The 13298-nt window shown below is 45.0% G+C and overlaps 1 protein-coding gene across 1 annotated transcript in view; it reads left to right on the top strand.

Annotated features, from left to right (window-relative positions):
• Window positions 1-13298, top strand: part of SCLT1 (sodium channel and clathrin linker 1) — a 103985-nt gene that overhangs the window by 2150 nt on the left and 88537 nt on the right. Inside the window, exons 2-3 of the mRNA XM_069978600.1 lie at window positions 3743-3789; window positions 12745-12812. Of these exons, the coding sequence (XP_069834701.1) occupies window positions 3753-3789; window positions 12745-12812 (105 nt within the window). The 5' untranslated portion in view covers window positions 3743-3752. The remainder of the gene's footprint in view (window positions 1-3742; window positions 3790-12744; window positions 12813-13298) is intronic.

Raw genomic sequence — 13298 nt, 5'->3', positions numbered from 1 at the left:
TGCATGGAACTCACCTGATCTTCCAGTGACAGGAGAGACTACACACTGATCAGGTACAGCTGCCTAATGATAGGTATTAACTGGTTGTTGAAGGGGAACTCCAATGGTGATCCCATAAAAAAAAATGCACAAAAAGAATAAAGGTGCACTCACTGATCTGCCACCGATTGTTTGACTTCTTTGCCACTCGCCTAATCTGCTCCCAGCCCCTGATTCAAACCTTTACAAGTGATCACAGTTTTACATCATGGCACTGGCCTTGAAACTACATCATCCAGCATGCATTGCACCTCAGAGCCAACTGCCAAGCACTCATCCCTGTATTGCAGTATCTGCCCACCACTTCCTCGATCTGCTTCTGCCTTGCCCAGTAACAACAATATCTCTATCTTTCTTTCTGTGTATCTATCTATTTATCTACATAGATTAGAGAAAAAAGAGAGATGACACAACAGTGTTTCCTTTTCCCTGTACTACTCAGGAGAGGTTGTTGCTTCCTCACCCTTGGCCAGGTGATCACTGTGTGGTGGGCGAGGTTACAGATGATGTTATAGCCTGGCAACACACGAGACAGAGATCACGTGACCTCTGTCACAGAAGGAAGGGGAAGGACAGAGTGAACTCGGAAGTGAGGATTTTCAGCCACTTCAGGGTGTGAGTCAGGATGTGCTGCAGACAAACGGCCCAGTTTGTCATGTAATGGACACCTATTACAAGCTCAGGTTATGGGTGGGGATTGAATAGGGTTATATCTTTCTTAACCAGAGTTCCCTTTTAAGGGTGCCTTTTCATGCTGCAAGTTTCACAGCAAATTTACTACAATACACTGTACTGTTAGCCACCGCCTGCTTAAAGGAGAAGTCTAGCGAAAATTTTTATTAAAGTATTGTGTTGTTCCCCATAAGTTCTACAAATCCCCACTTACTACTGCATCAAGGCTTCACTTCCTGGATAACATGGTGATGTCACGACCCGACTTCCAGAGCTGTATGTGCTGTGGCTGCGTGAGAGGATGGTGGCAGAGGGATGCTCTGTGTCCCTCTAGTGCCCTGTGTCCTCCTGCCATCATCCCCTCCAGCAGCCACAGCCCGCACAGCTCTGGGAGTCGGGTCGTGACATCACCATGTTATCCAGGAAGTGACATCACCATGTTATCCCGGAAGTGAAGCCTTGACGCAGTAGTAAGTGCAGAGAAAAAAGGACTTTATATGCATTTCCTGTAATAAGTGTATATTGGGGATTTGTACAACTTTTGGGGGGCAATACAATACTTTAATAAAATTTTTCACCGGAATTCTCCTTTAACCTATCGCTGCTGGGCTAAAACAATACCTGCCCACTTCTCTGGATCCCAGCTCCCTGACTTCCCACTAAGCCAGTCAGTGGCTGCGGCGTGGCAGTGCACTTAAGTTGGCTTAACCGGACGTCCGGGAGCCAGAGAAGCAGCCGGGCTAAATTCTCGCAGCGGGAATGACACTACTAGTTTTGCAGTGGATTTCGCTACGGAACTTGTAGAGTGAAATTTGCTGCTGTACTGTACGTGTGTAGATGAGAATGCACTGAGCTCTGGACCACAGCCAGATCTTCCACCCTGGTCAACTATATGTAGTGTTTGTTTACAGATGACTATGTGGACCATAATAAGAAGTACATATATACTACCATTAAGTTTGGGGTCACATTGAAATGTCCTTATTTTTGAAGGAAAAGCACTGTACTTTTCAATGAAGATAACTTTAAAGAAATACACTCTATACATTGATAATGTGGTAAATGACTATTCTAGCTGCAAATGTCTGGTTTTTGGTGCAATATCTACATAGGTGTATAGAGGCCCATTTTCAGCAACTATCACTCCAGTGTTCTAATGGTACAATGTGTTTGCTCATTGTCTAAGAAGACTAATTGATGATTAGAAAACCCTTGTGCAATGATGTTCACACATCTGAAAACAGTCTAGCTTGTTACAGAAGCTACAAAACTGACCTTCCTTTGAGCAGATTGTGTTTCTGGAGCGTCACATTTGTGGGGTCAATTAAACGCTCAAAATGGCCAGAAAAGGAGAACTTTCATCTGAAACTCGACAGTCTATTCTTGTTCTTAGAAATGAAGGCTATTCCAATGCGAGAAATTGCTAAGAAATTTGAAGATTTCCTACAACTGTGTGTACTACTCCCTTCAGAGGACAGCACAAACAGGCTCTAACCAGAGTAGAAAAAGAAGTGGGAGGCCGCATTGCACAACTAAGCAAGAAGATAAGCACATTAGAGTCTCTAGTTTGAGAAACAGATGCCTCACAGGTCCCCAACTGGCATCTTCATTAAATAGTACCCGCAAAACACCAGTGTCACCATCTACAGTGAAGAGGCGGCTGCAGGATTTTGGGCTTTAGGGCAGAGTGGCAAAGAAAAAGCCATATCTGAGACTGGCCAATAAAAGAAAAAGATTAAGATGGGCAAAAGAACACAGACATTGGACAGAGGAAGACTGGAAAAAAGTGTTGTGGACGGATGAATCCAAGTTTGAGGTGTTTGGATCACAAAGAGAACGTTTGTGAGAAGCAGAACAAATGAAAAGATGCTGGAAGAATGCCTGACGCCATCTGTTAAGCATGGTGGAGGTAATGTGATGGTCTGGGGTTGCTTTGGTGCTGGTAAGGGGGGAGATTTGTACAGGGTAAAAGGGATTGTGAATAAGGAAGGCTATCACTCTGCAACGCCATGCCATACCCAGTGGACAGCGCTTGATTGGAGCCAATTTTCATCCTACAACAGGACAATGACCCTAAACACACCTCCAAATTGTGCAAGAACTATTTACAGCAGAAGCAGCAGCTGGTATTCTATCATAGGTAATGGAGTGGCCAGCGCAGTCACCAGATCACCACCCCATTGAGCTGTTGTGGGAGCAGCTTGAGCGTATGGTACGCCAGAAGTGCCCATCCAACCAATCCAACTTGTGGGAGCTGCTTCTAGAAGCGTGGGGGGCAATTTCTCCAGCTTACCCCAACAGATTAATAGCTAGAATGCCAAAGGTGTGCAATGCTGGAATTGCTGCAAAAGGAGGATTCTCTGACGAAAGCAAAGTGTGATGTAAAAACAATGTTATTTCAAATACAAATCATTATTTCTAACCTTGTCAATGTCTTGACTCTACTTTCTATTCATTTCACAACGTATGGTGGTGAATAAGTGTGACTTTTCATGGAAAACACAAAATTGTTTGGGTGACCCCAAACTTTTGAACGGTAGTGTATAATGCCCCACTTACTCATGATGCAACTTTAAAGCACCGGGGGGCGGTGGGGCATATGTAATGTCCTCAGGCCGGAAGCTCCATAGTTATTTCTTTCCTAATTGTATCCTATATAAATAGAAATGCCATGTAAATATTAATGCAGAGCGTAAGGGGTGCTTGTGGAACTTATAATAGTAGTGAATGTGACAAATGTGGTTTAGACTATAATTAGACATTGTTGTGAGATGTTATTATATTGCCTTGAGCAGCAGCAATTCCTTTAACCAGAAGGCAGGATAGTAATAGGTTTTATTTTATGGCGTTTTCAGTTGGCCTAACAATGGAAATATGTTCTACTCGTTTTCGATCCGGGCGTCATTTATGTAACAAGCCATAATTATCCTCATTGAATCATTATCTGTGATCTACCTTTAATAACTATGGTAAGGAAACGTTGCACCTCCGAGTTATTTTAGTTATATGTCAGAATTGCTTTGTGTTTTAGGAACAGTGAAATGGCAAGTGTCAAGACTGAGTTCCTTCAAGATCAAGGTGAGTAACTTATTGGTAATAAGAACTAGTTTTTAATCAAAATATTTTTTCTGTGTCTTTGTTACAAAACTTTTTAAAAGAGAAGTTTATTGAATGTGAAAAACTGGATGAAGGAGGGGGGGGGGATGTGCGGGAAGGTAATAAACAAAGTAAACTTGCCTATCCTTGTTCCTGTGTTGCAACGCTCCTTGGTCACTTTCACAGCCGCCAGGCACCTGCAGCTGTTCCAGCGGCAACCTCACTGACTGGCTGGCTTAGTGGACAGTTGCTCAGCCGGGCTGTGATGTTACATGATGTACCTGGGTTCCAGCAGCAGATTAAATCCGGCGTCCATCAGTGGGACTGGAACCGGCGCTACGGAGGCACAGGGACGGGTGAGTTTACTTTGTCTGTTATATTACCACACCACTGCCTGCCTGATTTTTAATTTTATTGGACGTCTTAAAAGAGGATGTACCATCAGGTACATCCTCTTTTATATGACCCACGGATAGAACGGTGTCGGCACGGGGAAGCCGGTGCCGCGTCCCTTTTTTGAACCGTGGCCCGGTTCCCGTGTACACTGCCGTTCTATCCATGTGTGCCGGGGCTGAAGCACTGGAGGGGGACTGGCCGGCCCCCATTGGGAGGAAACCCCCGCCTCTCTGTGACGCGGCTCCATTGACTCCACTGGGGGCGGCCCGGCCCGCCTCCAGTGCTCCAGCCCTGGCACCCATGGATAGAACGGTACATCCTCTATAACCCCTTAGCGACTCATGACGTACCTGGTAAGTCATGGTGCCGTGAGGGGAGTTCAGAATGGCGCTCTGAATGGCGGCTCTCCCGGCTGTGATCTGCAGCCGGGGAGTACCTCTATTAGCCGGCGTGGGTCCCATTGCCGCGCCGGCTAATTAAGCTTTTCAATGACAGCTGCACTGAAGTGCTTTACACTTCCTATCCCTGGTGTCTAGTGGGACGGATCTCCCCCCCCCCCCCCCCCCCCGATCGCGGGGGGGGGGGGATTGATCCATTCTTCTGCCCGTGCCAGGCCTTAGTGTCGCAATGACTCTGGTCCTGGCTCGGCAATAGATTGCTATGGCCTGCAGCAGGCCAAAGCAATCCATCACCGATCAAATGGATCTTTGCTGTGTATATACACAGCATTGATCTCTATGAAAGATCAGTGCTGTCTATATACAAGTCCCCCAGGGGGACTTCTAGTTCATGTAAAAAAAAAAAAAGGAAAAAAGTGTTTTTATTAATAAGAAATCCCCTCCCCTAATAAAAGTCCAAATCACCCCCCTTTTCCCATTTTATAAATATAAATTAATAAATAAACATATTTGGTATCACCCGAACTATTAAATTATCACATTCCTGATATCGCACGGTAAACGGTGTCAGCGCAAAAAAATTCCAAAGTGCAAAATTGCGCATTTTTGGTCGCATCAAATCTAGAAAAAATGTAATAAGTGATCAAAAAGTCATATATGCGCAATCAAGGTACCGATAGAAAGAACACATCGTGGCGCAAAAAAATGACACCTGACACAGCCCCATAGACCAAAGGATAAAAGCGCTATAAGCCTGGGAATGGAGCGATTTTAAGGAACATATATTTGTTAACAATGGTTTGAATTTTTTAAAAGCCATCCCATAATATAAAAGTTATATATCGTTGTAATCGTAACGACTTGAGGAACATATATAAGAAGTCAGTGTTATAATAGGGTGAACGGCGTAAATGCAAAGCTCCCCAAAATCAGATTTTTGAAGCCAAAGCCAGGAATGAATTTGAGAATAGCAGAAATCTGTCTGTTCTTTATTATCTGTTCTCTGTTTATAGTCTGTTCCTGGCTTTGGCTACAAAGATCTGTCAGATAAATCTCTCTGTGTAAACGCACCATTAAGAAGCAACACTGATTGACAATCAATTTCACATGTTTTTTTTTTTTTTTTTTGCAAATGGAATAGACAACAGGTATAAATTATTGGCAAATGGCATACACATTCAATAAAGGAGTGGTTCTTCAGGTGGGGACCACAGATCACTTCTCAGTACCTATGCTTTCTGGCTGATGTTTTGGTCACTTTTTAATGGTAGCATGAAACTGACTCTACAACCCACACAAGTAGCGAAGATAGTGCAGCTCATCCAGGATGACACATCAATGCGAGCTGTGGCAAGAAGGTTTGCTATGTCTGTCAGCGTAGTGTCCAGAGGCTGGAGGCCTACCAGGAGGCAGGCCAGTACACCAGGAGACATGGAGGAGGGCAACAACAAAGCAGCAGGACCGCTACTTGCGCCTTTGTGCAAGGAGGAACAGGAGGAGCAATGCCAAAGTCTTGCAAAATAACGTCCAGCAGCCACAAATGTGCCTGCACAGACTGTTAGAAACCAACTTCATGAGGATGGTATGAGGGCCCGACATATAGAGACGCCATGGAGAGCAATCTGCTGCCTGCAACATCCTTCAGCATGAAACTTGTACTCTATTAAAATTTATATAGATGTGTCTAATATAATGTATTACCATATCTGTACGGTTCTGCCACACTTGTAGCTGACATCCATGAAGTGAACAAAAAAAAAAAAAAAAAGGCCCCTGTGCCAATTCATATTGTCTCCTGCTCCTTCTGCTATCCCCACTTAGGAGACAAATATCCCATGCCTCTATCTCACATTGTGTGTGTTTGTTGAGGACAGGCTGATGATGCAGACAGGGGGCAGGGCGTGATCTCACAGGAGGCTTGGCTGGATCCCCCAATCCCCTGAGTGATCCACCATATCTGAATGGCCAGAAGCAGCTGCTGCACTAATTTAACTGATTGTGATGGGCGGGGGTCTGTAATGATCAGCTGAGGGAAAGCATTGCATTCTGGGAACTGCTCAACCTGGAAGGACAGAAACAATACAGAACAACCCCCCCCCCCCCCAAACAAATGGATTTTTGGTAGTTTCAAAACTGGGATAGACAGGTAAGTAATGCTATATGCTTCTGCAGAAGTTTCATTTTTTTTTAACCTCTACCTGGAGTTCCCCTTTAACCCCTTCCCCCAATATAACGTCCAGGGACGTCATGAAAAGCAGTGGCAGAATGCATTCTCTGCCTCACCCCTCTGTTCTTAGATGCGATCGGGCAGCAGGAGAAGGCTGTGTCACACAGCCTCCTCTTGCTGCCACTGCCCAGAGAGGAGCCGCGCTCCCCTGGAGCAGTTAACCCCATAGACGCCGCGGTCGATGCGACCGCAGCGTCTATAGGGAGATATGCTCCTGCCTGCCGATCAGGTGCCTGGGAGGAGGCTGCGGCACATGCTGCTGTGCTCCCCCCAGGCTTCCCTTCTCTGCTGCCGAGCCCCCACCCCCACCCGTGTGGCCGCCCGATCCCTGTGCTCCCCCATCATGAGCCTCCCCCCTTCAGATCGGGTGCCTGGGAGGAGGCTGCGGCACATGCTGCTGCTCTCCCCCCAGGCTTCCCTTCTCTGCTGCTGAGTTTCCCCCCATGCAGCCGCCCCTCCCCGTGCAGCCCCCCCCCCCCCCCCGTGCGGCCGCCCCCTCCCCGTGCTCACCCATCTCCCGTGGCTGCTCGCGCGGCTCCGGGAGGGTATCCATAGCAACCTAGACGCTTCCCAGTGCGTCTGGGTTGCTATAATTTCTAATGATCAGGCCCCTGCACTTTGGCAGGGACCTGATCATTTGAATGATCTGTCAGTGTAATACTGACAGATCATTCAATAATGCATTACAGCACAGATCATGTGCTGTAATGCATTATAGATGTGAAAAAGTGAAAGTAAAAAAAAAAACACTAAACACATACATACATACATACATACATACATACATACATACATACATAATTAAAGAAATAATTAATTACAATAAATAAATTAAATACATAATAAATAATTAAAATAAATATATATAAATTAAATAAATATATACATTCCACATCCCCCCTTTATAAATGATCCCCTATAAATAAGACACACATATTTGGTATCGACGCATCCGTAATGACCCCGTCTATTAACCTGTTACATTAATTATTCCACCAGATTAACGCCATTAAAAAAATAAATAAAAAACTAACAAAAATGACAATTTTTAGTTAATCCCGCCCCCTAAAAAATAAAGAATAAACCTATCAAAAATTCACATGTACCACTAAAAGCGTCAGCTTATGCCGCAAAAGAAAAGCCCTCTCATAACTCCATTGGTGAAAAAATTTTAATATTACAGATCTTACAATATGCAAGACACAAATAATATTTATAGTATAAATGCCATAAACTATAACAAGAGCTATATAAAATAGATATCACTGTAACCGTACCGACCTGACGAATAAAGATAACATGTCATATGCAACTTATAGTAAATGGCATACAAAAAAATAACAAACTGCTGCAAAATTGTGTTTTTTATTCGTACCACCTCAGAACAAAATTAATAAAAAAATGATGAGGGTGTCACATGTCCCCCGGAATGGTACCGATGGAAACGTCAACTTGTCTTACACAAATATTTTGGCACCCCAAAGCCTCTGTGACATGATATAATGGCCCAAAAAAACCTGAAATAAGAAAAGACCCCAAAATTCCCCAGGTCTCTGTCATGTCTGCGTCCTGTGGTTGAGTTAGGTGACGCACTGCGGCCACATATGGTGGATTTCTAGAAACACTGGAATGAGGGGAATAAATAGTGAGTTCCATTTCTCAGTTAGCATTTGATGTGTAAGAGCAAAAAAATGGATTAAAATGGAATATCTGCCAAAAAAATGAAAATGTTAAATTTCCCCTCCAACTTGCTTAAATTTCTGCAAAACACCTAAAGGGTTAATACACTTGTGAAATGTTACTTTGAATACTTTGAGGGGTGCAGTTTTTACAGTGGAGGGATTTATGGGGGTAACTAACATACAGGCCCCACAAATCCACTACAGAACTGAACTGGTCCCTAATGAAATCAGAATTTGTAATCTTCCTGAAAATTTGAAAAAAAGCTGCAAAATTTCGAAGCCCTCTAACATCCTAACAAGTAAAACGACGTTCACCAAATGACGTCACTATAAAGCAGACATGTTGTAGATGTTGCAGTAATAATTAGTTCATGTGGCATGACTATCTTTCTTAGGAAAAAAGAGTCTTGAAGATAAAGAAACATACATTTTTCAATTTTTTTGCGCAAATGTTGTGTTTTTTACAAAAAACTACTGAGTGTATCAACCAAAGTATACCACAAACATAAAGAGGAATATGTCACAAAAAAACTGTCTCAGAATAATCGCGATAGTTAAAAGCATCGCAGAGTTATAACTACATAAAGAGAGACAGGTCAAATTTGAAAAATAAGCCCTGGTCATTAAGGCCAAAACAGGCTGCGGAGGCAAGGGGTTAATGGTGTGATTTTTTTATTTAATCGTATAGCAGAATTAATTTGTTTTTTTTTTTTTTTTTTTTTTTATAAAAAGCTATTAAAATTTTCTTTTACACCAATATGATACTTGTAAAAACTAAAGATCATGGGGCAAAGAAATTACACCCCAACCAGCCCTGTAGGTGGTAAAATAAGTGTTATGGCTCTTAGAAGGCGGGGAGGAACATTGCATTAATATGACTCAGACATCAATGACCTGCCAAAATTTTCCACAGAAAATTGGATGCAGGGCTCAGAGTTCAGTGTGCTCTAAAATCTGAAATACATGTGAGGATATGACATGTACTTGTCTCTTATTGCTTTTAGCACGTCCAAAAATTGCACCAAAACTTAACATGTAAAAGTATGCTGAGCTAGTGCGTGTCAGCCTATCCTGCCCGTGGAGTGCTCTGTAACCAGACATGTACCAGACTACTGGCAGCCTACCCTCCCCGTGGAGTGCTCTGTAACCAGACATGTACCAGACTACTGGCAGCCTACCCTCCCCGTGCAGTGCTCTGTAGCCAGACATGTACCAGACTACTGGCAGCCTATCCTCCCCGTGCAGTGCTCTGTACCAGACTACTGGCAGCCTATCCTGTCCGTCCAATGCTCTGTAACCAGACATGTACCAGACTACTGGCAGCCTACCCTCCCCGTGCAGTGCTCTGTAAACAGACATGTACCAGACTACTGGCAGCCTATCCTCCCCGTGCAGTGCTCTGTACCAGACTACTGGCAGCCTACCCTCCCCGTGCAGTGCCCTGTAACCAGACATGTACCAGACTACTGGCAGCCTACCCTCCCCGTGCAGTGCCCTGTAACCAGACATGTACCAGACTACTGGCAGCCTACCCTCCCCGTGCAGTGCCCTGTAACCAGACATGTACCAGACTACTGGCAGCCTACCCTCCCCGTGCAGTGCTCTGTACCAGACTACTGGCAGCCTATCCTCCCTGTGCAGTGCCCTGTAACCAGACATGTACCAGACTACTGGCAGCCTATCCTCCCCGTGCAGTGCCCTGTAACCAGACATGTACCAGACTACTGGCAGCCTATCCTCCCCGTGCAGTGCCCTGTAACCAGACATGTACCAGACTACTGGCAGCCTATCCTCCCCGTGCAGTGCCCTGTAACCAGACATGTACCAGACTACTGGCAGCCTATCCTCCCCGTGCAGTGCTCTGTACCAGACTACTGGCAGCCTATCCTCCCCGTGCAGTGCCCTGTAACCAGACATGTACCAGACTTCTGGCAGCCTACCCTCCCCGTGCAGTGCCCTGTAACTAGACGTACCAGACTACTGGCAGCCTACCCTCCCCGTGCAGTGCCCTGTAACAAGACATTTACCAGACTACTGGCAGCCTACCCTCCCCGTGCAGTGCCCTGTAACCAGACCTATACCAGACTACTGGCAGCCTACCCTCCCCGTGCAGTGCCCTGTAACAAGACATTTACCAGACTACTGGCAGCCTACCCTCCCCGTGCAGTGCCCTGTAACCAGACCTATACCAGACTACTGGCAGCCTACCCTCCCTGTGCAGTGCCCTGTAACCAGACATGTACCAGACTACTGGCAGCCTATCCTCCCCGTGCAGTGCCCTGTAACCAGACATGTACCAGACTACTGGCAGCCTATCCTCCCCGTGCAGTGCCCTGTAACCAGACATGTACCAGACTACTGGCAGCCTATCCTCCCCGTGCAGTGCCCTGTAACCAGACATGTACCAGACTACTGGCAGCCTATCCTCCCCGTGCAGTGCTCTGTACCAGACTACTGGCAGCCTATCCTCCCCGTGCAGTGCCCTGTAACCAGACATGTACCAGACTTCTGGCAGCCTACCCTCCCCGTGCAGTGCCCTGTAACTAGACGTACCAGACTACTGGCAGCCTACCCTCCCCGTGCAGTGCCCTGTAACAAGACATTTACCAGACTACTGGCAGCCTACCCTCCCCGTGCAGTGCCCTGTAACCAGACCTATACCAGACTACTGGCAGCCTACCCTCCCCGTGCAGTGCCCTTTAACCAGACATGTACCAGACTACTGGCAGCCTACCCTCCCCGTGCAGTGCTCTGTAGCCAGACATGTACCAGACTACTGGCAGTCTATCCTGTCCATGCAGTACTCTGTAGCCAGACATAGACCAGACTACCTTGTCTAGCATGTATTTCCATATTCATTATCAATCCCTTGGTTTTGTTCTTCTTTTTTTTCTCTACTTTAAAGGGGGACTTTCTCCGGAGGTCTCCTATCCTCTCTCTTGCAGGCAACCACTTTCCCTGCATGACTAAACGACATAAACATATTTCATGAGAGGAATTCTTTGTTTTCTATGTCATTCATAGTTTATTTGATAAATGGGATAATAAAGGTCTGTCGTTCTCATTGTTGGTAATAATCTGAATCTCATTACACTACAGCACATACAATAAATGTATTTGACATTTTAAAGCCCCCGTTTAAGGCCTAGCTAATGAGTTTCTGTCTGTCACCTCGCACATCTGCTGTGCTCCCCAAAGTGCGTGCCTCTTGTCAGTGGAGATGTTTATGAGCTTCACTCCCAGCAATACTCAGGTGAATAGTCATTTCCAGAGATCTATGTGTGCATTGTGTCATTTGTACAGAGAACGGGAGGCTTTGGAGCTCATACATGTACGGAGCAATACCCAGGGACTGATATTATGTTATACATGTATGGTTGTAAAGATACTGATATTGGTCAGATTGTCATTAAAGAAGTCCGGTTAAAATATTAAAGTACTGTACTGTCCCCCAAAAGTTATACAAATCATCAATATAAACTTATTACAAGAAATGCACGAGGATTGCTTTTTTTTCCCTTCCGTTCTCTGTGATGCTGCAGGCTTCTGCACTTTTGTGAATTATGCCCAGAGAGGTGCAATGGCACCAGCCGTGACTAGCCGAATCTTAAGGCGTTATACATTAAAGGGGTAGTGCGGCGGTAAAGAATTATTGACAGAATAACACACATTACAAAGTTATACAACTTTGTAATGTATGTTATGTCTGTGAATGGCCCCGTTCCCCGTGTCCCACCACCCCCACCCGTGTACCCGGAAGTGTGGTGCGCTATACATACCTGTCACGTGCCGAACTGTGCTCAGCCAATTGCGGCTGAGCATCTGATGACGCTGAAGAGGGCGGCCGGCACTCAGGACGCTCGGAGGGATTCGGCCGTCCGAAAACGACATCGCTGACTGAAGATCGGAGACGAGTCAGCACGGGACAGGTATGTATAGCGCACCACACTTCCGGGTACACGGGTGGGGTTGGTGGGACACGGGGAACGGGGCCATTCACAGACATAACATACATTACAAAGTTGTATAACTTTGTAATGTGTGTTATTCTGTCAATAATTCTTTACTGCCGCACTACCCCTTTAACATAAAGTGTGTTTATTTTACACAAGAAACATGTAGAAAAAGTAAATGTACAGATACTATTTTATAGGCCCACACATTATGATCACTATGCTTATAACTTCTGTTTTTCCAGTAATGTAAAAAAAAAATATATATTTTTTTCTTTTAGTCCAGAAATTAAGAGAGCAATTAAAGCAGTATGAAGAAAAAGAATCTTCTGAACATGATATACTACAGGTATTTTTATATTTGTACAACAAGGGTATGTTTTTAAAGGGATATAATAGGATTTTAGTTTTTTGAATAAGGCTAGGACTCCTGTAAGAAAAATTCATACTTGCCTATGCTGGTCCCCTATAGATCCAACTGCAGCTTTTTATCATCCTCCAGTTCTTGTTTTTTCTCCCTGCTTCAAAGATGACACGTTGGAACAGGACCTGCCCACTTAACTTTAAACACCATTTTAAAATTCTGTACTTCTAATGCACCGCATCAAATTCTTGTGTGGCACTACATGGCTTCTGCTCATCCCATCCTCTAGGAGCAGTCTTTCGTACGTGTATAGTAAATTAGCCTACAGTGGTAACTAAAGATGAGCGCAACTCCAGCATGTTCTGGTCCGTCTGCACCTGAGTGCGGAGCATTTGATTAACTGAAGTTGGATGCAGCCCTATGGCCTATGGCTGTATCCATATTTTCCAGGCAGCCTTAGGGCTCCAGTGC

Source organism: Dendropsophus ebraccatus, chromosome 7 (genome assembly GCF_027789765.1).
Source record: "Dendropsophus ebraccatus isolate aDenEbr1 chromosome 7, aDenEbr1.pat, whole genome shotgun sequence".
Lineage (NCBI taxonomy): Eukaryota > Metazoa > Chordata > Amphibia > Anura > Hylidae > Dendropsophus > Dendropsophus ebraccatus.
This window is presented reverse-complemented; position numbering and strand designations above follow the sequence as displayed.